The 26,179-nt window shown below is 47.0% G+C and overlaps 1 protein-coding gene and 2 long non-coding RNA genes across 6 annotated transcripts in view; 2 read left to right on the top strand and 1 right to left on the bottom strand.

Moving 5' to 3' along the window:
- Positions 1 to 19,704, bottom strand: part of DNAJC11 (DnaJ heat shock protein family (Hsp40) member C11) — a 163,806-nt gene extending 144,102 nt beyond the window's left edge. Inside the window, exon 1 of the mRNA XM_056542338.1 lies at positions 19,390 to 19,704. Within this exon, the coding sequence (XP_056398313.1) occupies positions 19,390 to 19,461 (72 nt within the window). The 5' untranslated portion in view covers positions 19,462 to 19,704. The remainder of the gene's footprint in view (positions 1 to 19,389) is intronic.
- Positions 1 to 20,677, top strand: part of LOC130293533 (uncharacterized) — a 34,861-nt gene extending 14,184 nt beyond the window's left edge. The window contains exon 3 of the long non-coding RNA XR_008848244.1: positions 20,635 to 20,677. This is a non-coding gene — a long non-coding RNA (uncharacterized LOC130293533). The remainder of the gene's footprint in view (positions 1 to 20,634) is intronic.
- Positions 20,678 to 22,897: 2,220 nt separating this feature from the next.
- Positions 22,898 to 26,179, top strand: part of LOC130293532 (uncharacterized) — a 196,082-nt gene continuing 192,800 nt past the window's right edge. For all 4 annotated transcript variants that reach the window (XR_008848242.1, XR_008848241.1, XR_008848240.1 and 1 more), the window contains exons 1-2: positions 22,898 to 22,996; positions 25,018 to 25,258. This is a non-coding gene — a long non-coding RNA (uncharacterized LOC130293532). The remainder of the gene's footprint in view (positions 22,997 to 25,017; positions 25,259 to 26,179) is intronic.

Raw genomic sequence — 26,179 nt, 5'->3', positions numbered from 1 at the left:
TTCAGTGTTATGGCACTGTTCTCAGCAATCTATTTGTTTGGTCTGTCTATGTGCGCAGACTATGCGAGAAGATCCCTTAAGCGGCAGGAGGCAGGTGAGGAGACCTCCGGCAACCTTTTATACTCATCATACCCCCGCAATTGCGCTACAGGTGGTCCGATGAGTGGACTGCTTCAAATGCTGTAATCAGGGTTAATCACCAGGATGTAAATTTCTGTTCAATGTTGTTAAACTGCTTGACATTAATTCTGTTCTGATCCTGAGTTATATCCTGTATTATACTCCAGAGCTGTACTCACTATTCTGCTGGTGAGGTCACTGTGTACATACATTACATTACTTATCCTGTACTGATCCTGAGTTATAGCCTGTATTATGCTCCAGAGCTGCACTCACTATTCTGCTGGTGAGGTCACTGTGCACATACATTACTTATCCTGTACTGACCCTGAGTTATATCCTGTATTATACTCCAGAGCTGTACTCACTATTCTGCTGGTGAGGTCACTGTGTACATACATTACATTACTTATCCTGTACTGATACTATATTATATCCTGTATTATACTCCAGAGCTGTACTCACTATTCTGCTGGTGAGATCACTGTGTACATACATTACATTACTTATCCTGTACTGATCCTGAGTTATATCCTGTATTATACTCCAGAGCTGTACTCACTATTCTGCTGGCGGAGTCACTGTGTGTGTGTGTGTATATAGATTTTATGAGATATATATATTCTGCTCAGGGCCACGCTAAGCCTAAAACCGGCCCTGATAGAAGACAAGGAACAACTATGGTGCTCCCCTCAAAGAGCTCCTTCATCTTCCATAGCTTATCCCGGTGTTTCCGGGCATGCTGGGAATTGTAGTTTTGCAACAGCTGGAGGCACCCTGGTTGGGAAACACTGGCTTATCCTTTCTTCATTCTCCATTACAATTTATCCTATGTAAAGAATACATTAAGTCATCTTCACTCTGGAGAAGAAGGATTTCTAGGCCGGCAGGACTTGGGTCATGACTGTCGGAGGTGGTCAATGGGGATTTACAGCCGCGGCTGCCCTGCAGCACATCTAGAGAGCTTCAAAAAAGGTATCCACGTAATCTTCAGACCTCTCACTCTAAATTATATATATATTTTTTCCAAGGCTTTAAATACAATTCAAGGAAGGGCATCCGTCTGAAGGAAAGGCCCACGGGGTACTTCTGGCAGAGGCACAGCTCTATCCTCTCATCACCTCGCCATGTTTTATTCATTTTGACTTATTTTGTTCTGTCACCGTGAAAGACTCCTCTTTATGTTGACCTCAGTACTTTTCACGTTAAATTACAACCTATTGATATTCCTGGCTCAATATGCAGAGATATTATATCAACAGCTGTCAAGGCTCGAGCCAAACGTATGTATTTCTTGTAAAAAAATGTTTTTTTTTTTAAATAGGACGAAATCAAAAAAGATATTAGTCAATAGAAGAGGAGCTGGAAAATGCAACGTTGATACAATGTATCGGAGGGCGCGTTCTGCCTTCGTTTGCGTTATTCGCCCTCCGTACGATGTACAGATCGTCGTTTCTGTCTTGACCTTCCAACGCGCTCCTTGTCAATTCCCTTTATGCACAGATTGGCAACAAGAATAGCTTTATTTATAGCCTGTGAAAGAGACAGCTTCTTGCTGGGAAACTGTCGATAGAGACGAAAGAAAGAAGACGACGATACGGAGAGGACTGGAAATTCTTCCTTCTCTTCTTGACAAGTGACAATCGTATTTCTTGTTCTTAAAAAAAAAAAAAGTTTCCGCGTCGACCAAAACGGCAAATTAATAGGATTAACCCCGTGTAGAGCGAGCGGTACACAGACAACAATGGTGTAATTATAAACAACAACAATATTCTATTATCTAGTCTGAACAGGTGCTTTATAAGGAAATTGCATTACATTGGATAAAAGCTGATAATCCGCGGATAAATCACGGTAATAAGGATTATGTATCGGCTGCTGGATTCATTTTAAAGCTGGGAGGGATGGAAATGGCGCGACTATCCCTGCTATAAAGGGGAGAGAAGAACCTCTGCAAAACACCTCAAAGAAGTATGTTATAGTTTAAGGGGAACTCCGGTACTTAAAGGGGTACTCCCCTGGAAAAAATGTTTTATTTTTAAATCAACTGATGCCAGAAGGTTAAACAGATTTGTACATTACTTCTATTAAAAATCTTAATCCTTCCAGTACTTATCAGCTGCTATTATGATCCACAGGAAGTTCTTTTTGAATTTCCTTTCTGCCTGACCACAGTGCTCTCTGCTGAGCAAGATAGGTTTCTATGGGGATTTGCTCCTACTCTGGTCAGTTCCTAAAATGCACTGTGGTCAGACAGAAAATTCAAAAAGAAAAGAACATACAGCAGCTGATAAGTACTGGAAGGATTAAGATTTTTAAATAGAAGTAATTTACAAATATGTTTAACTTTCTGGCACCAGTTGATTTAAAAAAATTAAATAAAAAAATTGTCCAGTGGAGTACCCCTTTAAACGTTACTTCTCCCCTACCCAAAGGAAAGGGGATAAGATGTCTGATCGTGGGGGGGTTCGGTCACTGAGATCTCCTCCGCATGATCTCCAGTGCGGCACCTCAGTAATACGCTGCACGGAGCGAACTCCGCTCAGCGCAGGATGACAAGCGACCACAGTTGCGCCCCCTCCCATAGACCTGAATGGAGGGGGCGTGCTGTTACGATGAAAAATGTTCAGAACGCCGGGGTGCCAGCTCGAAGATCGAGGGGGTTCTGTGCGGCCGGACCCCCTGTGATCAGACGTCTTATCCTCTATCCAAAGGATAGGGGATAAGATGGCTAGGGGCGGAGTAACCCTTTAACAACTTCTCCCCTATTTACAGGAGATTGCAGCAGGTCTGACTTCTGGGACCCCCCTCCCACAATCTCCTGCCCGGCGCCCCGGCTCTCCCCATGCACGGAGCGGCAGCTCCGTGCATGGGGAGAGCCGGGGTGCTGGGCAGGAGATCACTGGGGGTTCCAGCGGTCAGACCCTATGCAATCTCCTGAAAATAGAGGATAAGTTGTTAAAGGGGTACTCCATGTCCATTGTAACCAATTTCTATTACTTTCAGAGAAAAACTGAATGAAAGACTGTAACTTTGCATATAGCCCTGATTACAGACTTCCTATCATTCTGTGTATACAGCTCCAATGCATCTCCATGGTAACAGACAACAAACCTTGTGTAGTCCCATCCTGAAGTCCTACATACTTTCATCAGTTCCCTCCTTCTTGGTTCTCTATTAATGTATACGAGCGGAAAGTTGGTAAAAGATTAGAGCGGCCAGCAGGATCCGACTACAGACTGTTATTACGGAGATGCAAAGGTGTGAACAGAGCTGGACACCCAAAAGGAAATAGTATTCTAATACACTGCTCAAAAAAATAACACAAGATAACACATTCTAGATCTGAATGAATGAACTAATCGTATGAAATCCTTTCCTCTTTACATAGTTGAATGCGCTGACCACAAACTCACACAAAAATTATCAATGGAAATGAAATGTATGAACCCCTGGAGTCTGGATATGGAGTCACACTCAAAATCACAGTGGAAAACCCCACTACAGGCTGATCCAACTTTATGTAATGTCCTTAATACAAGTCCCAATGAGGCTCAGTAGTGTGTGTGGCCTTCACGTGCCCGTATGACCTCCCTACAACGCCTGGGCATGATCCTGATGAGGTGGAGGATGGTCTCCTGAGGGATGTCCTCCCAGACCTGGACTAAAACATCCGCCAACTCCTGGACAGTCTGTGGTGGATGGAGCGAGACGTCCCAGATGTGCTCAATCGGATTCAGGGGAACGGGCGGCCAGTCCATAGCATCAATGCCTTCCTCTTGTAGGAACTGCTGGCACACTCCAGACACGAGGTCTAGCATTGTCTTGTATTAGGAGGAACCCAGGGCCAACCGCATCAGTATATGGTCTCACAAGGGGTCTGAGGATCTCATCTCGGTACCTAATGGCAGTCAGGCTACCTCTGGCAAGCACATGGAGGGCTGTGCAGCCCCCAAAAGAAATGCCACCCCACAAAAATAGTGACCCACCGCCAAACCAGTCATGCTGGAGGATGTTGCAGGCAGCAGAACGTTCTCCACGGCGTCTCCAGACTCTGTCACATGTGCTCAGTGTGAACCTGCTTTCAACTGTGAAGAGCACAGGGCGCCAGTGGCAAATTTGCCAATCTTGGTGTTTTCTGGCAAATGCCAAACATCCTGCACGGTGTTGGGCTGTAAGCACAACCCCCACCTGTGGACGTCGGGCCCTCATACGACCCTCATGGAGTCTGTTTCTGACAGTTTGAGTGGACACAGTGCTGGGCGGTATGGTCTAAAATGAATATCACAGTATTGTTTTTTTTATTATCGCGGTATCACCGCCTGTCCCCAACCGCCCCCCGCGAGCGGGGTCCCTGTGCCCACTAGCGGTGTCAAATGTGCCCCGCGCGATCGCTACCATCACCGCTAGCAGGGTCCCTGTGCCCACTAGATGTGTCACAAGAATGCCGAGCGTGAGCGTGGCTCTGTTCCCCGTCCCTGTCAGCTCTCAGGGTACGGGAACAGATTTAAAAGCCTAGCGCTGCCTACGTTAGCCCTACGCTATCTGCGTAGTGCTGCGCCTGCGCAGTACGTTAGCCGCGCGAGGCTTTTAAATCTGAGAGCTGACAGGGACGGGGAACAGAGCAGCGCTCGGCATTCTTGTGACACCGCTAGTGGGCACAGGGACCCCACTAGCGGTGATGGTAGCGATCGCGCTCGCGGGAGGCATTTTTGTGACACCGCTAGTGGACATATGGATCCCGCTAGCGGTGGGGATTGATCGTGCTCGCGGGGACATTGGCTGACAGGCGCAGCGGGGGGCCACAGAAGCACACCGGGACAAGTGAGGGCGCCGCTCTGGGCTCTTCAATTCATCCTGAGGGTGTGGGAGGGGCCCGACCAGTATAGCGGTATGGGCAAAAATCCATACCGTGAGAGAAAAAAAAAAACCGGTGTCCGGTTCATACCGGTATACCGGCCAGCATTATGGACACATGCACATTTGTGTCCTGCTGGAGGTCATTTTGCAGGGCTCTGGCAGTGCTCCTCCTGCTCCTCCTTGCACAAAGGTGGAGGTATCGGTCCTGCTGCTGGGTTGTTGCCCTCCTACGGCCTCCTCCGTGTCTCCTGATGTACTGGCCTGTCTCCTGGTAGCACCTCCATGCTCTGGACACTACGCTGACAGACGCAGCAAACCTTCTTGCCACAGCTCACATTGATGTGCCATCCTGGATGAGCTGCACTACCTGAGCCACTTGTGTGGGTTGTAGACTCCGTCTCATGCTACCACTAGAGTGAAAGCATCGCCAGCATTCAAAAGAGACCAAAACACCAGCCAAAAGATGCATCCGGTTGTGTCCATTTTGAGTCTTGTTCTGTTTTGTCAGTTATTTTCCCACACCATAAAATTATAGCCTACCACGGTTTTTGGTCCGGGTGAAAAACCGTATTGAAACATACTTTTTTTTTAAACATGTGAGTTAATGGGAACCGTACAGAACTGTATGTGCGTATGGTTCCATCTGATTTGCACCATATGTTTTTTGACTTTGCAGAGTTTTTTTCTTGGAATTTCAATCAAACAAGTGAAACTTTATTCATAATGGAATGAAAAATTTTAAAAAAAGTATACATTTTTTTCTTAAAAAGCTGATGCAACCAGAAACCAGACATTTTTCAAACCGTAAAGGGGTAAAATTTGTACACACATTTTTATTCAGATTACTCAGGTTTTGATGAATCTGTTTATCATCAAAAACCTGATTCGGGAACTGTATTGCAAAAACATGGTGTGAACCCGGCCTTATTCTATCACAGCTGCATTCATATGTTTTTCTTTTCATTCACAGTATTGTGTGCGTCAGAGGAAGTAGTCAGCTGACTTCCTGTGACCGACAGGATTCCATCACTACCTTTCAGATCCCTCCTAGTTCTATCTGTATACTGCTGCTATGGGATCAGGGTGTACAGTAGTTCTACAACTTCCCTCCAGCTCTAGCTGTATATTGCTGCTATTTCTACAGGATCAAGATATATAGTAGTAATATCCCTCTAGGTCTATTTGTATACTGCTGCTGCTGGGATAAGGATATAATCACAAATAGCCTAATATGCCGTGTTTCTTCTGTTTGTTTCTTCAGTTTTTGTGTTATTTCCCACATCTGTACAAAACATGTTGAAAATGTGTAATTTTTACTGAAGAAAAAACAGCCAACAGACTTATAATGATAATAAAACACACCAAATTGGCGTATCACTGGTAGAGGCGGGACATCGGTGATAGTCTGAGCGCCGTGTGATGATCCGTACACACGGAAGAAGGCAGAGGACCGATCAGCTATAGTGGCACAACAGGGAATGCCGGAGGAGGAGTTAAAGGGATACTCTGCCTCTAGACATCTTATCCCCTATCTAAAGGAGATCCTGCCGCTGGCAACCCCCCGATCTCCCTGCTGCACCCGGCATTCGCTTAGAGTGTCAGGTGCAGTGCCGGAGGCTCGTGATATGACGTCCCCTCCTATTGACTTACATTGAGGGGGCGTGGCCATGACATCACAAGCCTCTGCCCCGCATTGTCATCCGGCATGGAGCTAAGGTCGAGATAAGTAAGAGATATAGAGGAGCAGGGTCCTCTCTTCTGAGGGTGTACCTATAGAGATATAGGGGAGCAGGATCCTCTCTTCTGAGGGTGTACTATAGAGATATAGAGGAGCAGGATCCTCTCTTCTGAGGGTATATACTATAGAGATATAGAGGAGCAGATCCTCTCTTCTGAGGGTGTACTATAGAGATATAGAGGAGCAGGATCCTCTCTTCTGAGGGTATATACTATAGAGATATAGAGGAGCAGATCCTCTCTTCTGAGGGTGTACTATAGAGATATAGAGGAGCAGGATCCTCTCTTCTGAGGGTGTACTATAGAGATATAGAGGAGCAGGATCCTCTCTTCTGAGGGTGTACTATAGAGATATAGAGGAGCAGGATCCTCTCTTCTGAGGGTGTACTATAGAGATATAGGGGAGCAGGATCCTCTCTTCTGAGGGTGTACTATAGAGATATAGGGGAGCAGGATCCTCTCTTCTGAGGGTGTACTATAGAGATATAGAGGAGCAGGATCCTCTCTTCTGAGGGTGTAATATAGAGATATAGAGGAGCAGGATCCTCTCTTCTGAGGGTGTACTATAGAGATATACAGGAGCAGGATCCTCTCTTCTGAGGGTATACTATAGAGATATAGAGGAGCAGGATCCACTCTTCTGAGGGTGTACTATAGAGATATAGGGGGCAGGATCCTCTCTTCTGAGGGTGTACTATAGAGATATAGAGGAGCAGGATCCACTCTTCTGAGGGTGTACTATAGAGATATAGAGGAACAGGATCCTCTCTTCTGAAGGTGTACTATAGAGATATAGAGGAGCAGGATCATCTCTTCTGAGGGTGTACTATAGAGATATAGAGGAGCAGGATCCTCTCTTCTGAGGGTGTACTATAGAGATATAGAGGAGCAGGATCCTCTCTTCTGTGGGTATACTATAGAGATATAGGGGGCAGGATCCACTCTTCTGAGGGTGTACTATAGAGATATAGAGGAGCAGGATCCTCTCTTCTGAGGGTGTACTATAGAGATATAGGGGGCAGGATCCACTCTTCTGAGGGTGTACTATAGAGATATAGAGGAGCAGGATCATCTCTTCTGAGGGTGTACTATAGAGATATAGAGGAGCAGGATCCTCTCTTCTGAGGGTATATACTACAGAGATATAGAGGAGCAGGATCCTCTCTTCTGAGGGTGTACTATAGAGATATAGAGGAGCAGGATCCTCTCTTCTCAGGGTGTACTATAGAGATATAGGGGGCAGGATCCTCTCTTCTCAGGGTGTACTATAGAGATACAGAGGAGCAGGATCCTCTCTTCTGAGGGTGTACTATGAGATATAGAGGAGCAGGATCCTCTCTTCTGAGGGTGTACTATAGAGATATAGAGGAGCAGGATCCTCTCTTCTGAGGGTGTACTATGAGATATAGAGGAGCAGGATCCTCTCTTCTGAGGGTGTACTATAGAGATATAGAGGAGCAGGATCCTCCCTTCTGAGGGTGTACTATAGAGATATAGAGGAGCAGGATCCTCTCTTCTGAGGGTGTACTATAGAGATATAGAGGAGCAGGATCCTCTCTTCTGAGGGTGTACTATAGAGATATAGAGGAGCAGGATCCTCTCTTCTGAGGGTGTACTATAGAGATATAGAGGAGCAGGATCCTCTCTTCTGAGGGTGTACTATGAGATATAGAGGAGCAGGATCCTCTCTTCTGAGGGTGTACTATGAGATATAGAGGAGCAGGATCCTCTCTTCTGAGGGTGTACTATAGAGATATAGAGGAGCAGGATCCTCCCTTCTGAGGGTGTACTATAGAGATATAGAGGAGCAGGATCCTCTCTTCTGAGGGTGTACTATAGAGATATAGAGGAGCAGGATCCTCTCTTCTGAGGGTATATACTATGGAGATATAGAGGAGCAGGGTCCTCTCTTCTGAGGGTATACTATAGAGATATAGGGGGCAGGATCCTCTCTTCTCAGGGTGTACTATAGAGATATAGAGGAGCAGGATCCTCTCTTCTGAGGGTATACTATAGAGATATAGAGGAGCAGGATCCTCTCTTCTGAGGGTATATACTACAGAGATATAGAGGAGCAGGATCCTCTCTTCTGAGGGTGTACTATAGAGATATAGAGGAGCAGGATCCTCCCTTCTGAGGGTGTACTATAGAGATATAGAGGAGCAGGATCCTCTCTTCTGAGGGTGTACTATAGAGATATAGAGGAGCAGGATCCTCTCTTCTGAGGGTGTACTATGAGATATAGAGGAGCAGGATCCTCTCTTCTGAGGGTGTACTATAGAGATATAGAGGAGCAGGATCCTCCCTTCTGAGGGTGTACTATAGAGATATAGAGGAGCAGGATCCTCTCTTCTGAGGGTGTACTATAGAGATATAGAGGAGCAGGATCCTCTCTTCTGAGGGTATATACTATGGAGATATAGAGGAGCAGGGTCCTCTCTTCTGAGGGTATACTATAGAGATATAGGGGAGCAGGATCCTCTCTTCTGATGGTGTACTATAGATATAGAGGAGCAGGATCCTCTCTTCTGAGGGTATACTATAGAGATAAAGAAGAGCAGATCCTCTCTTCTGAGGGTGTACTATAGAGATATAGGGGAGCAGGATCCTCTCTTCTGAGGGTGTACTATAGAGATATAGAGGAGCAGGATCCTCTCTTCTTAGGGTGTACTATAGAGATATAGAGGAGCAGGATCATCTCTTCTGAGGGTGTACTATAGAGAAGCAGGATCCTCTCTTCTGAGGGTGTACTATAGAGATATAGAGGAGCAGGATCCTCTCTTCTGAGGGTGTACTATAGAGATATAGGGGAGCAGGATCCTCTCTTCTGAGGGTGTACTATAGAGATATAGAGGAGCAGGATCCTCTCTTCTGAGGGTGTACTATAGAGATATAGAGGAGCAGGATCCTCTCTTCTAAGGATGTACTATAGAGATATAGAGGAGCAGGATCCTCTCTTCTGAGGGTGTACTATAGAGATATAGAGGAGCAGTATCCTCTCTTCTGAGGGTGTACTATAGAGATATAGAGGAGCAGGATCCTCTCTTCTGAGGGTATATACTATAGAGATATAGGGAGCAGGATCCTCTCTTCCAAAACCTGTTGAATTTTAGAATGAATATAGGTTCTGACCTCACAGATCATCTTCGTGTGTAAATTGTGTAAGATAGACTTCCCCTTTAAAAGTGCATATACAGAAACATAGGGGGACCGGCAGTCGTAGAGTTTCCTAGGAGACCTGTACTAGGTTAATAAAATCGGATAATCCACGGTAGATTTGCGCCTGTATATAAGCCCCTAATCACCTAATATGATGCCATCGGACTTCACGCACATTATATATATATATCTATATATCAGAGGCGGCTTCATCTCGGCCATGATGGCGTATTGATTGACATGGGAAGCACATTCTGTTGCAGGAGAAGTTTGCACCTTTCTGCCGACAACAAGGTCACAAGCCTGAACAACAAGGTGACACCACAGAGCGCGCTCCCAACCCAGCTGTGGGCCGGTGCAGTGTCTGTCATTAAAATGCATTACCCGTTTTATAGTTTCACAGATCTAAAGGAAGGTAAATTACAGGCAGCGTATGGCTGGAAACGTATGGAAAGTCTGGGCTGCGGGAGACAATGCTGCACACTGACGCCTGTCACAGGAGACCACGAGCGGGACGTGTATATGAGAGATAAGGAGCCTTGGTGCAGCCTGAGGAGGAGTCTAGGGCACATAGTATTATATACATACCAAGTCGCTTCATTCTACTGCAGTGTTTGCCCAACAAGGTTGCATCTGGGTGTTGCAAAACTACAACTCCCAGCAAGCCCGGACAGCCAACGGCTGTCCGGGCTTGCTGGGAGTTGTAGTTTTGCAACAGCCAGAGTCACCCTAGGTGTGAACCAACCATTTTATCACCCTGGAAAAATAAAGTTCATGGCACAGTTAAAGTGATACTCCAGCCAAATATTACATACACAGTATTGGGGAAAAGTGTCTGAAAAAAGGGGGGGGTGCAGGGTCAAAGGTTCAACCACTATCTCCATAGCATGACCCATCTCTTCCCGCTGGGTGCTCCAACCTCCACCTTCCGAGACAATCTTGTTCAGGCACATTCAACCAATCAGCGGGCCGTCACTCTGGAGACCAGTTTGTCTGGGAAAATGGGGGGGGGGGGGGGGAGATCCGGAGCGCTCAGAGGAAAGACAGATCCCATTCTGGAGATTGTGGGGACCCCGGCAGTGGGATCCTCCCCCTCCCCAATCAGACACTTATCCCCTGTGAATGGGGGATACATTTTGCATAACCTTTAAGAGTACCCCTTTAATGCAATAAATTCACATGGTCACTTAAACTCCAGGGGTTTTTCTGTTTTTGCACTTTCGTTTTTTTTTTTCCTCCTTACCTTAAAAAAAAAAAAAAAAAAAAAGGATAATTCTTTTAATTTTGCACCTAAAAATCCAAATGATGGCTTATTTTTGGCGCCACCAATCCTACTATGTAATGACATCACATTTAAACCCAAAAATCTACCGCAAAACTGGAAAAAAAAAAAATCATTGAGCGACAAAACTTAAGAAAAAAAATGCCATTTTGTAACTTTTGGGGACTTCCGTTTTTAGGCAGTAAATTTTTTGGTAAAAATGACCCCTTCTCTTTATTCTGTAGGTTCATACGGTTAAAATGATCCCCTACTTATATAGGTTTGATTTTGTCGCACTTCTGAAAAAAAATCATAACTACATGCAGGAAAATTAATACGTTTACAATTGATATCTTCTGACCCCTATAACTATAAAAGGGGGGTGATTCTAACTTTTATTAGGGAAGGGGTTAAATGATCTCTGCTAAGTTTTTTTTTGTTTTTTTGCAATGTTATAGCTCCCATAGAGGGCTATAACACTGCACACACTGATCATTTACATTGATCAATGGTTTCTCATAGGAAACCACTGATCGATGATTCTGCCGTTGGAATGCTTATGCCTGGACTGAGCAGTCATTCAGCGATCGGACACAAGGAGGCAGGTAAGAGGACCCTCCTCGTGTCCTACAGCTGTTTGGGACGCCGCAAATCCACCGCAGCTGTCCCGAACAGCCCCCTGAGCTAACCAGCATTAGTTTACTTTCACTTTAGACATGCGATCAACTTTGAACGCCGCGTTTAAAGGGTCAATAGCGTGTCGCGCGCTATTAGTTATGGGTCCGATCTGCTATGACTTCCGTGGCCCCACGTTATAGAACGGGAGCGGACTCAGGGTGTACAGGTATGCCCTGGGTCCTTAAGGGGTTAAAGGGGTACTCCGGTGGAAAACTTTTTTTTATTTATTTATTTAAATCAACTGGTGCCAGAAAGTTAAACAGATTTGTAAATGACTTCTATTAAAAAAATCTTTACTCTTCCAGTACTTTTAAGCAGCTGTATGCTACAAAGGAAATTCTTCTTTTTGAATTTCTTTATTGTCTTTTCCACAGTGCTCTCTGCCGACACCTCTGTCCGTATCAGGAACTGTCCAGAGCAGTATAGATTTGCTACAGGGATTTTCTCCTGCTCTGGACAGTTCCTGATACGGGCATTAGGTGTCAGCAGAGAGCACTGTGGTCAAGACAAAAGAGAAACTCAAAAAGCAAAGAATTTCCTCTGTAGCATACAGATGCTAAAAAGTACAGGAAGGGTAAAGATTTTAATAGAAGTAATTTACAAATCTGTTTAACTTTCTGGCACCAGTTGATTTAAAAAATAAATAATCGGAGTACTCTTTAAGAGGCACTGAATTTATGCCCATATCGCCCCGTTAGTTCAGTGCCCTCATTTTCTCACAATGGTTACTCTGAGCCTTGTAGTTGTGCAGACACTTTACAAATCTTTGGGTATTCGCAGAGAAAAAGCGTGCGGTAGCCCACTCCGCCACGAGCGCGTCATCGAGCCAATCTGTTTCACTATTTCTTACACGCAGCATTATGGGTATTAGAAGCGTCACCCGCTGGAGCTGCGCAGAACTACCATCTTTTCTCTACTTGGCATCACGTTACTTACTCTCCCTTTGTAGCCTGGCGCAGACCCCCAGTCATAAAACACGCATCTACAGTAACAGAGTAAATATGAGAGGGGGGGGGGGGGGGGGCGCAGCAGATCTTACTGATGTGTATGCGAGAGGGGAGGAGGCGGAGTAGAAAGGGAACCAGGTGATTGGCTAAAAGCAGGTACAGAAACTAACATAAAGAATGACCTAAAACGTAAAGAACATACATCAGAAAAAGTGCGCCAATCTATGGAAAAAGTCCCTAAACTCAGGCGCTTCATTCAGTCCTATTGTATAATATCCAGCCCTGAACAATGAATTCCTTTAGAGACACTGGTGAGAGGACGGGTCCTTCTATAGAGCTCACATATACCAGTGCGGTGCTGTGATAGGAGCCCCTGGTCAATGCGCCATTATGTGCCGACAGGAAAAGACCTATACAAAAGTCTCCCTCAATGTGAAACGCTGCGTTGGGGACACGTTGGTTCCTTTGAATTCCTTTCCTTTATTTATTGTTTGTTGCATCTATAGCACCAGATTTATCTATTTGTACTCGATTAGTGTTTTCACCTTATCTTATGGCACTTTATATTGCTAAGGGACACCCCAGGCTAGGAATAAGCACCTGTGGCACATGGGGGGGGTCACCCTTTTAAGGGCGAGTGTCCCAGTTACATGCCGGACAGCCAGGGTAAACCCCAAATTTAGGGCAAGAGCAATTGTGTAATTGATCATCATTTAGGGTGATATATAAAATCATTTGCGGACAGATATTCATGCATATGAGTGATATATATGCAAATAGGAATTGTTATAATAATCACGCCTCCGGCCACGGAAACCCAGCGTTCTAAACAGTTATGTCAAGCCACTCCCCCTCCATTCATGTCTATGGAAGGGGGCGTTACACCCCCTCCCATAGACATGAATGAAGGAGACGTGGAGTGACATCCCGAGGGGGCGTGGTGCGACATCACGCCTCCGGCCACGGAAACCCAGCGTTCTAAACAGTTATGTCAAGCCACGCCCCCTCCATTCATGTCTATGGAAGGGGGCGTTACACCCCCTCCCATAGACATGAATGAAGGGGACGTGGAGTGACATCCAGAGGGGGCGTGGTGCAACATCTCGCCTCCGGACACGGAAACCCAGTGTTCTGAACAGTATGTTTGGAATGCTGGGTTCCCGTGGCTGAAGACTTGATGTCAAGCCACGCCCCCCTACATTCATGTCTATGGGAGGGGACGTGATGCCCCCTCCCATAGACATTAATGAAGGGGACGTGGAGTGACATCCCGAGGGGGCGTGGTGCGACATCTCGCCTCCGGCCACAGAAACCCTGCGTCCTAAACAGTCCTGTGTAGTGACGGATCAGGCCTCTCCACATGGTTTGGTTAATGCCAGGATAACTGACTGCACAGCGCCAGCTGTAAGTTTTGGTAGAGAAGGGATAATGCTATAGGGAGGTGTCCATCAGGGTCGGCCCAAGCTCCTTAGTTCAAGTGAACGGAAATCTTAAAAAGCAGCCTAGGCTACTATTAGAGAATAACGTAGAGGTTCTTGTGTATGCCTTGTGTTTACCTATTTTAGCTGATGTAGCAGGCATTGAGTTTTCAGCCATAGTGACTGCAACCCAATCACTGAAATGATTTCCTATTGCTCCTTAATCCCCTGGCTTTGTAGAGAGAGGAGGTGGAGTCTGATCACTGCACCTGGTCATCTTAGGCTGCTGGTGGTCATCCAGGTGAGCTGACTGGACTGAGTGGGTTGAGTTCACATTATGCACAGTTTTGATGCATTTTCTTATTTTATGTGTTTTTTTTTTAATATTGAAGAAAACGATTTGTATTATAAATTGATACAGTTTGCAAAGGGAGTTTGTGGAAACTTATCCCAGAAGTGAAGGACATTGGCTCCTCCCTGCAAGAAACTCATTGGCTGAATATTCCTAAATGAGATGGAGATGACAACAATTTGCACTATAAGGCCTTGAATCTGAATGCAATCGGTTTACAGGCCACAAGAAATTAAACTAAGTGCACATGGCGTACTAGGTGTATAACTGATATATATCCTGATCCCATAGACATAGCAGCAGTATACAGATAGAGCTGGAGGGGAGGTACATAACTACTATATATCCTGATGCCATAGAGATAGGAGCAGCAGTATACAGATAGAGCTGGATGGGAGGTGTATAACTACTATATATCCTGATCCCATAGAGATAGCAGCAGTATACAGATAGAGCTGGATGGGAGGTGTATAACTACTATATATCCGGCACCCATGGAGATAGCAGAAGCAGTATACAGATAGAGCTGGGGGGACAGAGGCATCTGGTAGGTGATGTCATCCTATAGTTTACAGGAAGTCAGCTGGCCCAGGACTAACTACTAGAGCCCCAAGAGCCCCACCATGTCGCAGGTCATTTAAAGAAGCACATAAAAAAAAAAAATGTGTCCCCCCCACCATAAAACTCATCATCACTAGTCCTACAGCACCTTCTGTTTTATTCCTGCATAGCTGCATCCATGCGGTTAATTACTGTAACTGGGTAAAGTGATCCCCGATTTAACCCACAGAAATCAGTGTTTAAATTGTCAGTAAGTAGTCAGTCCTGGGCCAGCTGACTTCTGTAAACTATATCAGACGCCTCCACCCCCACCCCCCACTCTTTTTGTATACTGCTTCTGCTATCTCTGTGTGTTCAGGATATATAGTAGTTATACATCTCCCCTCCAGCTCTGTATACTGCTGCTATCTCTATGGCATAAAGATATATATTAGTTATACACCTCCCCTCCAGCTCTCTCTCTATGGGATCAGGATATATAGTAGTAATACACCTCCCCTCCAGCTCTATCTTGTAGTTATACACCTCCCATCCCAGCTCTATCTGTATACTGCTGCTATCTCTAAGGACTCCAGATAGAATGCATTTAGAAACCTCCTCTGAGGCACCTCCACATATAGGGTGTTTGAAGCAGTTCTCATTAAAAAAACGGTGCTATCTTACAGAGAATGAGCAAATTGCAGTCAATATGCATCTTTTTTTTTTTTACAGGAATTTAGGAAAATTGTGGCTTAAATGCAGTAAAAAAATCTACATGTGAACAATGCCTAAAGGCTTGAAGCCCCTTAAAGGGGTTGTCCAGGAATCGGAAAAACAGATGATATTTTTCAAAGACCGCTCCCTGTCTGTCTCCAGTATTACAACTTGGCTCCATTCACTTCAATGGAACTGAGCTGCAAAACCACATCCAACCTGGAGACAGACAGGGAGCGGTCTTTGAAAGAAAATACATCTGTTTTTCGATTCCTGGATAACCCCTTAAAGGATATGCACCGTAAATGTCTGTCGCTGCAGTGATCAGACTCCACCCCCTCTCTCATGTGAATTATAAAGTCATTTCACAGAGGAAATACAAATCAGTATGGCTGAAAAACCATGCCTGCTACATCAGCTAAAACAGGTAAGCACAAGAACCTCTACATTATTCTATAATAGACTAAGCTGCACTGTATAAGCAAAGATAATCTCTCGGAGCACTTCACGCCACTTGCAAAAACATATATAATGTAGAAATATAGATTTGTATTTTGTAATATAAATTGGTAAAAAAAAATGTTTCCTACTTCTCACCACTAGGGGTCCCTCCACTGTCCAGAACACTATGCAGCTATTACCTGTGTGTGTCTCAGAGCAGAGACAAAATACAGGAAGTGTGGGCTCTATGACACGCCCCCAGCAGGGCTCTATGACACGCCCCCAGCAGGGCTCTATGACACGCCCCCAGCAGGGCTCTATGACATGCCCCCAGCAGGGCTCTATGACACGCCCCCAGCAGGGCTCTATGACACGCCCCCAGCAGGGCTCTATGACACGCCCCCAGCAGGGCTCTATGACACGCCCCCAGCAGGGCTCTATGACACGCCCCCAGCAGGGCTCTATGACACGCCCCCAGCAGGGCTCTATGACACGCCCCCAGCAGGGCTCTATGACACGCCCCCAGCTTACACAGCAGGCTGATTGACAAGCCAGGCGAATGCACAACTGACGCACGTCCTGAGGCAGCTCAGAGGGTGCATTGTGAGGTTCTGCAGCAGCCCGGAGGGTGCATTGTGAGGTTCTGCAGCAGCCCGGAGGGTGCATTGTGAGGTTCTGCAGCAGCCCAGAGGGTGCATTGTGAGGTTCTGCAGCAGCCCAGAGGGTGCATTGTGAGGTTCTGCAGCAGCCCAGAGGGTGCATTGTGAGGTTCTGCAGCAGCTCGGGGGGGGGGGGTGCATTGTGAGGTTCTGCAGCAGCTCGGGGGGGGGGGGTGCATTGTGAGGTTCTGCAGCAGCCCGGAGGGTGCATTGTGAGGTTCTGCAGCAGCCCGGAGGGTGCATTGTGAGGTTCTGCAGCAGCCCGGAGGGTGCATTGTGAGGTTCTGCAGCAGCCCGGAGGGTGCATTGTGAGGTTCTGCAGCAGCCCGGAGGGTGCATTGTGAGGTTCTGCAGCAGCCCGGAGGGTGCATTGTGAGGTTCTGCAGCAGCCCGGAGGGTGCATTGTGAGGTTCTGCAGCAGCCCGGAGGGTGCATTGTGAGGTTCTGCAGCAGCCCGGAGGGTGCATTGTGAGGTTCTGCAGCAGCCCGGAGGGTGCATTGTGAGGTTCTGCAGCAGCCCGGAGGGTGCATTGTGAGGTTCTGCAGCAGCCCGGAGGGTGCATTGTGAGGTTCTGCAGCAGCCCAGAGGGTGCATTGTGAGGTTCTGCAGCAGCCCAGAGGGTGCATTGTGAGGTTCTGCAGCAGCCCAGAGGGTGCATTGTGAGGTTCTGCAGCAGCCCAGAGGGTGCATTGTGAGGTTCTGCAGCAGCCCGGAGGGTGCATTGTGAGGTTCTGCAGCAGCCCGGAGGGTGCATTGTGAGGTTCTGCAGCAGCTCGGAGGGTGCATTGTGAGGTTCTGCAGCAGCTCGGAGGGTGCATTGTGAGGTTCTGCAGCAGCTCGGAGGGTGCATTGTGAGGTTCTGCAGCAGCTCGGAGGGTGCATTGTGAGGTTCTGCAGCAGCTCGGAGGGTGCATTGTGAGGTTCTGCAGCAGCTCGGAGGGTGCATTGTGAGGTTCTGCAGCAGCTCGGAGGGTGCATTGTGAGGTTCTGCAGCAGCTCGGAGGGTGCATTGTGAGGTTCTGCAGCAGCTCGGAGGGTGCATTGTGAGGTTCTGCAGCAGCTCGGAGGGTGCATTGTGAGGTTCTGCAGCAGCTCGGAGGGTGCATTGTGAGGTTCTGCAGCAGCTCGGAGGGTGCATTGTGAGGTTCTGCAGCAGCTCGGAGGGTGCATTGTGAGGTTCTGCAGCAGCTCGGAGGGTGCATTGTGAGGTTCTGCAGCAGCTCGGAGGGTGCATTGTGAGGTTCTGCAGCAGCTCGGAGGGTGCATTGTGAGGTTCTGCAGCAGCTCGGAGGGTGCATTGTGAGGTTCTGCAGCAGCTCGGAGGGTGCATTGTGAGGTTCTGCAGCAGCTCGGAGGGTGCATTGTGAGGTTCTGCAGCAGCTCGGAGGGTGCATTGTGAGGTTCTGCAGCAGCTCGGAGGGTGCATTGTGAGGTTCTGCAGCAGCTCGGAGGGTGCATTGTGAGGTTCTGCAGCAGCTCGGAGGGTGCATTGTGAGGTTCTGCAGCAGCTCGGAGGGTGCATTGTGAGGTTCTGCAGCAGCTCGGAGGGTGCATTGTGAGGTTCTGCAGCAGCTCGGAGGGTGCATTGTGAGGTTCTGCAGCAGCTCGGAGGGTGCATTGTGAGGTTCTGCAGCAGCTCAGAGGGTGCATTGTGAGGTTCTGCAGCAGCCCAGAGGGTGCATTGTGAGGTTCTGCAGCAGCTCGGAGGGTGCATTGTGAGGTTCTGCAGCAGCTCGGAGGGTGCATTGTGAGGTTCTGCAGCAGCTCGGAGGGTGCATTGTGAGGTTCTGCAGCAGCTCGGAGGGTGCATTGTGAGGTTCTGCAGCAGCTCGGAGGGTGCATTGTGAGGTTCTGCAGCAGCTCGGAGGGTGCATTGTGAGGTTCTGCAGCAGCTCGGAGGGTGCATTGTGAGGTTCTGCAGCAGCTCGGAGGGTGCATTGTGAGGTTCTGCAGCAGCTCGGAGGGTGCATTGTGAGGTTCTGCAGCAGCTCGGAGGGTGCATTGTGAGGTTCTGCAGCAGCTCGGAGGGTGCATTGTGAGGTTCTGCAGCAGCTCGGAGGGTGCATTGTGAGGTTCTGCAGCAGCTCGGAGGGTGCATTGTGAGGTTCTGCAGCAGCTCGGAGGGTGCATTGTGAGGTTCTGCAGCAGCTCGGAGGGTGCATTGTGAGGTTCTGCAGCAGCTCGGAGGGTGCATTGTGAGGTCTCTACTAGTAGTATGAGGAGTGAAGCTGGACCGCCAGGGGGCGCTGTATTTTCTGCCCCCCACATAAGCCACGTGTCGCCTACAGCCCCGTGTGTCCTCTAGCGCCTCCTACAGCCGGGGTCACAGCACTACCAGGCGCCCACAGGACTCGGCTCGGCTGCAGGTGTCACCCTGGTGACAGCTCCTGGGGTCACCGCACAATGCCGGCTCCCTCCGCCCCGCACACACTGCCTCTCCCCGCTCCTTCCCGCCTCACACTCCCGCACAGCCCGCCACACACCCCCCAGCCCGGCGCTCACCTCCCGGCGGACGTTCAGCAGCGAATAATAATCATCGTTCTCCACTTCTTCCTCCATAAAGGCCGCCGCCATCTTCACAACCTTTCACCTTGACCGTCGAGTGCAGCAGAGACCTAGATCAGCCGGGGAGGAGGAAGCGCCGGACAGCGACACCTGCAGGACGGGGGAGGAACTGCAGCTCATATGGAGAGATCAGCTGCTGGACAGCTCACAAGTACTGTGCCTGCCATGTGGACACAGTGTGAGATCAAATATTAAAGGGGGATTCCACCAGCTGCATAGGGGATCAGTAATAGATCAGTGAGGTCCAACGGCTAGGAGGAGTTTATATTGCACAGGGGTTGGGCCTTGTGCTGTAATGGGCAGTTGTCATGGTGCCCACTTGTCATGGTGCCCACTTGTCATGGTGCCGTAGCAGACACCTCCCGATAGGGGACACCTTCCAATAGTTTTTTTATTCCCCGGCAGAGTCTCATAAGACTTAATGTATTTGTATGTTCCGAATAGCAGACACTCCCAGTAGGAGACATTAGGGGACAAAATTCTCCCAATAGGGGACAACCAGGCTTATGTGTCGGCCCTGGCTCCTGCTGCACCCCTTTGCAACAGCCCAAGCACAGAAGCAGAAGGCCGCTGTTTAGACAGTGGTCTCCTGCTTATGTACGTCCGCCGACCACATCGTTTGCACCCCCCCCCTGATCCCCTGTGTCAAATGCCACATCATCCCCCCCTTTATTACCCCCTGTCGCCATATCATTTCCCCTTGATCACCCCCTGTGCTAATTCATCACCCCCTCTTTACCACCCCCTGTGGCATTTTATCCCTCCGTGCCATTTCTTACCCTCCCCCCCCCCCAATTTATCCCACCTGTGCCATTTCATCCCCTTTATCCCCCTGTGCCAAATAATCCCCCCTCACCCCTTGTGCCACATCACTTTTCTCCTTTCCTCCTCCCCCTGTTGTTCTTCTTACCTGGCCAGCATGCTCAGGTGCAGGGGCTCTTTGGCAGATTTGACGTTCTCCTGACATCTTCTGCGCTGCATCTCTGTGGAGAAACATGACCTGGTGAGGTGGCTCGAGATCTCTGTGATGCCATGCTGATTGGGAGGGGGGGGGGGGGCTCAGAATTTGGCACACACAGTATGAATAGATGACCCTTCCTTTTAAGTGTGAACTGTAAAAACTGGAGAAGGATTAGACATAATGGTGGGGGGGGGGGTTCTTTTTTTTTTTTGTGCACCCAGGTTTTTCGGTAGGGCTTATCTAAGTCTTGTGGCCAACCAAGTTACATAGTTACATAGTTACATAGTTACATAGTTAGTACGGTCGAAAAAAGACATATGTCCATCAAGATCAACCAGGGAATTAAGGGGTAGGGGTGTGGCGCGATATTGGGGAAGGGATGGGATTTTATATTTCTTCATAAGCATTAATGTTATTTTGTTCCAGGAATGTATCTAATCCTGTTTTAAAGCTGTTAATTGTTCCTGCTGTGACCAGTTCCTGAGGTAGACCGTTCCATAAATTCACAGTCCTCACGGTAAAGAAGGCGTGTCGCCCCTTGAGACTAAACTTTTTTTTCTCCAGACGGAGGGAGTGCCCCCTCGTCCTTTGGGGGGGTTTAACCTGGAACAGTTTTTCTCCATATTTTTTGTATGGGCCATTAATATACTTATATACGTTTATCATATCCCCCCTTAAACGTCTCTTCTCAAGACTAAACAATTGTAACTCCTTTAATCGCTCCTCATAGCTAAGATGTTCCATGCCCCATATTAGTTTAGTCGCACGTCTCTGCACCCTTTCCAACTCCGCAGTGTCCCTTTTATGGACAGGTGACCAAAACTGAACAGCATATTCCAGGTGAGGCCGTACCAATGCTTTATAAAGGGGGAGTATTATGTCCCTGTCCCTTGAGTCCATGCCTCTTTTGATACATGACAATATCCTGCCGGCTTTGGAAGCAGCAGCCTGACATTGCATGCTATTCTGTAGTCTGTGATCTACAAGTCCCCCAGATCCTTCTCTACCAGTGACTCTCCCAGTTTAATCCCCCCTAAGACATACGATGCATGCAGGTTATTAGTATACACAGCCCCCCTCTATATACACAGCCCCCTCTATATACACAGCCCCCCTCTATATACACAGCCCCCCTAAGACATACGATGCTGCAGGTTATTAGTACCCAGATGCATAACTTTACATTTATCCACATTGAACCTCATTTGCCAAGTGGATGCCCAGACACTTAGTCTATCCAAGTCATCTTGTAACTTATGCACATCCTCTATAGACTGTACCCCCCCCTCTATATACACAGCCCCCTCTATATACACATCCTCTATAGACTGTACTGTGCTACAAAGCTTGGTGTCATCTGCAAAGATAGAAACAGAGCTGTTAATACCATCCTCTATATATACACAGCCCCCCCTCTATATCCACAGCCCCCCTCTATATACAGAGCCCCCCTCTATATACACAGCCCCCCTCTATATACACAGCCATTCCTCTATATACACAGCCCCCCTCTATATACACAGCCCCCCTCTATATACAGAGCTGTAATTACCATCCTCTATATCATTAATAAATAAATTAAACAACAGCGGTCCCAGTACTGAACCTTGGGGTACACCACTAATAACCGGGGACCAATCAGAGTACGAATCATTGACCACCACTCTCTGGGTACGATCCATGAGCCAGTGTTCAATCCAGTTACAAACTAAAATTTCCAAACCCAAAGACCTTAACTTACCTGACAGACGTCTATGAGGGACAGTATCAAATGCTTTAGCAAAATCCAGAAACACTATATCCACAGCCATTCCTCTATATACAGAGCCCCCTCTATATACACAGCCCCCCTCTATATACACAGCCCCCCTCTATATACACAGCGCCCCTCTATATACACAGCCCCCCTCTATATACACAGCCCCCCTCTATATACACAGCCCCCTCTATATACACCGCCCCTCTATATACACAGCCCCCCTCTATATACACAGCCCCCCTCTATATACACAGCCCTCCTCTATATACACAGCCCCCCTCTATATACACAGCCCTCCTCTATATACACAGCCCCCCTCTATATACACATCCATTCCTCTGTCAAGGCTTCTACTCACCTCTTCATAAAAGCAAATTAGATTGGTTTGACAACTTCTATCCTTAGTAAACCCATGCTGGCTATCACTTATAATACAATTATCCCCTATGTATTCCTGTATGTAATCCCTTATAAGTCCTTCAAACAATTTACCCACAATGCACGTTAAACTTACCGGTCTATAGTTTCCTGGGGAAGACCTAGAGCCCTTCTTGAAGATTGGTACCACATTCGCCTTGCACCAGTCCCTTGGCACAATACCAGACACCAGAGAATCTCTAAATATCATGAACAGGGGTACAGATATTACTGAACTTACCTCTCTAAGAACTCTTGGGTGTAGTCCATCCGGTCCTGGGGATTTGCTTACATTTATATCACTTATAATGGCAGCGGTTTCCCTTATGGCAGAAGGAGACGGTCAGCAGGACAATGATTCATCCACAAGGGTCGTATAGTCATCGATCGGCTCCAGGAACAGGACAGTGAGTTTTCTTCGCTTCCTTGGCCTTCACAACCCCAGATCGTAAATGGGCACTGTCAGATATAAAAACTTTTTATATGTTGCACATCTTGGCAAAACAATAGTTTTCCAATACATAGTACTTCTTTGAAAAATGTTCACATTTTTATTAAGAAAACTGCCTTTGAAAATCCCACCACTAGGGGTCCCACTACCTCCTGGGACATTGATGAGTCTCACAGCAGCATTAGGGTGTCCAAGGGTCATGGACACAAGATGGCTGATCGACAAGGCTGCAGGAGGAACACAGCCTGCACAACACTGCTGTAAGGCTGGGTTCACACTACGTTTTTGCCATACTGTTTTCAATCCGTTTTTCTAAAGAAAACCGTATGGCAAAACAACGGATGGAACAGTATGGAAAAAAGTAAAACCGTATGCGTTTTTAAACAGTATACTGTTTTTAAAAGTGCATACAGTTCCGTCAGTTTTTATTTAAAAAAAACATACGTTTTTGAAAATTTTGTCCATTTTTAATGGGAGGGGTTTTGGGTGGGGACTTTAGGATTCAAATGCGCAAGTGCAAAGTAAAAAGTATACGTTTTTCCCGTATGGAACCGTATACATGTGCGTTTCCCATTGACGTCCATGTTAAAAAAAACGTATGTGGTTGCAGTACGTTTTTTAAACCGGAGACAAAATCGTGGTCATCCACGGTTTTGACTCCGGTTTAAAAACCGTACTGCAACCGCATACGTTTTTTTAACATGGACGTCAATGGGAAACGCACATGTATACGGTTCCATACGGGAAAAACGTATACTTTTTACTTTGCACATTTGAATCCTAAAGTCCCCACCCAAGACCCCTCCCATTAAAAATGGACAAAATTTTCAAAAACGTATGTTTTTAAAAAAAAATAAAACTGACGGAACTGTATGCACTTTTAAAAACAGTATACTGTTTAAAAACGCATACGGTTTACTTTTTTCCATACTGTTCCACAGTAACAGTAGTGTGAACCCAGCCTAAGGCTGGGTCCACACTACGTTTTGTCCCATACGGGAGCGCATACGGCAGGGGAGAGCTAAAACCTCGCGCTCCCGTATGTTACCGTATGCGCTCCCGTATGTCATTCATTTCAATGAGCCGACCGGAGTGAAACGTTCGGTCCGGTCGGCTCATTTTTGCGCCGTATGTGCTTTTACAACCGGACCTAAAACCGTGGTTGACCACAGTTTTAGGTCCGGTTGTAAAAGCGCATACGGCGCAAAAATGAGCCGACCGGACCGAACGTTTCACTCCGGCCGGCTCATTGAAATGAATGACATACGGGAGCGCATACGGTCACATACGGGAGCGCGAGATTTTAGCTCTCCCCTGCCGTATGCGCTCCCGTATGGGACAAAACGTAGTGTGGACCCAGCCTTACACAGAGTTTTACCAATCATGTGCCCCCCAGCTGTTGTAAAACTACAACTCCAAGCATGCCTGGACAGTCAAAGGATGTCTGGGCATGCTGGGAGTTGTAGTTTTGCAAAAGCTGTAGACACTCAGCTGAAGGCAACACTTATGCAAAAAGAGTTATCCAAACACTGTGCCTCCAACTATTCCAAAACTACAAATCCCAGCATTACAGGACTGGCAAAGGATGATATACATGAATGACATAGGAAGAGTTATACACTCACCATATTGTCTTTGGTGGTAGAGTACAGGCAATCTCCAATAATCATTGTGTGTGTGTGTACAGCATAAATCCAGAGAGGAAAGGGTTACAGAGCAGCGCTGCCAGGCTCTTCCCAGAGTAGTGAGTCAGTAGAGTGAGGGAGGGGGAGGAGTCATCACAATGCAGGAGAGAGACATACCCCCTCCCTTTCACAAGATGAAAAAGACAGTGAGCAGCTGTAATATGCAATTTTTTTGTGAAATATGGGTGATAGAGACATAAAAATGACATGTACATGATCAGAATGAGTTACAGAGTAACACATAACAGTTTAGATTTTTGTTGGATCTGACGGGTACGCTTTAATCCTATAGGGACCTCAGGGACGAGGTTGAACGGTTGTGAAGAACATGTCAGGACCTCCATGTAACGTGTTGTGGTGAGAAGTGCGAGAAATGATCCTGTGCACATGGGCTGATATTCCTGCAGAACCATTTCCTCACCTGGTGGGGTCTCAGCCTCCATGATAAACTGCTGCAGTCCTGAAGGGCAGAGGAGATACAACCCACTACTAGATGGGGGTCTACTATGGGGCCAGTCATCTTGGTTTTCAAGGTATTCAAGCATTATGTAGGGGCATTACTGGATATTACTGCACTGTAATCACTTATATGTTCTTTCCTGGTAATAATAGTGTTTATGGTGTGGCTGTATTATTCAAGCATTAATATATGACAGTGTTTCCCAACCAGGGTGCCTCCAGATGTTGCAAAACTACAACTCCCAGCATGCCTGGACAGCCTTTGGCTGTCCAGGCATGCTGAGAGTTGTAGTTTTGCAACACCTGAAGGCACCCTGATTGGGAAACACTGATATAAGGGCATCATTGGATATAACTGCACTGTAATCACTTATATGCTTTGTTGTGATATTGATAGCAATTATGATGTGATGGTATTATTCAAGCATTATGTAGGGCCATTACTGGATATTACTGCACTATAATCACTTATATGGTCATGGTAATGATAGTGTTTATGGTGTGGCTATAGTATTAAGGCATTAATAGGGGCATCATTGGATATAACTGCACTGTAATCCCTTATATGCTTTGTTATGGTAATTATAGCTTGTTGTCGGTATAGTAATACTAATCTCTGGTAATTCCCTCAATTTATAACAATTTCTCAGTCTACAGTTTTACCATCCGGTTTGGCTCCCTTTTTGCGTGGAACTCCCCTTTAAGAACACTCGCTCCTTCCTTTTATTTTTATCCCTCGGGTCCCACATAAAGTTAAGTGACCTTTTTTATTCATTAAGTGCAGAGAAAAAAAGCGCGAAGTATAAAACCCCCAATAGGTTTATTACTTCTTGGTCTGTCGTGGTTATTATGTGGTGGTATTTTTAGGCATGTATGGGCCTCACTGGATATTACTGCACTGTAATCACTTATATGATCTTTAGTGGTATTGATAGTGCTTATGATGTGGTGGTATTATTCAAGCATTATGTAGGGGCATTACTGGATATTACTGC

Source organism: Hyla sarda, chromosome 10, assembly GCF_029499605.1.
Source record: "Hyla sarda isolate aHylSar1 chromosome 10, aHylSar1.hap1, whole genome shotgun sequence".
NCBI lineage: Eukaryota > Metazoa > Chordata > Amphibia > Anura > Hylidae > Hyla > Hyla sarda.
The sequence above is the reverse complement of the archived record's forward strand: the minus strand, read 5'-3'. Positions and strand labels throughout refer to the sequence as shown.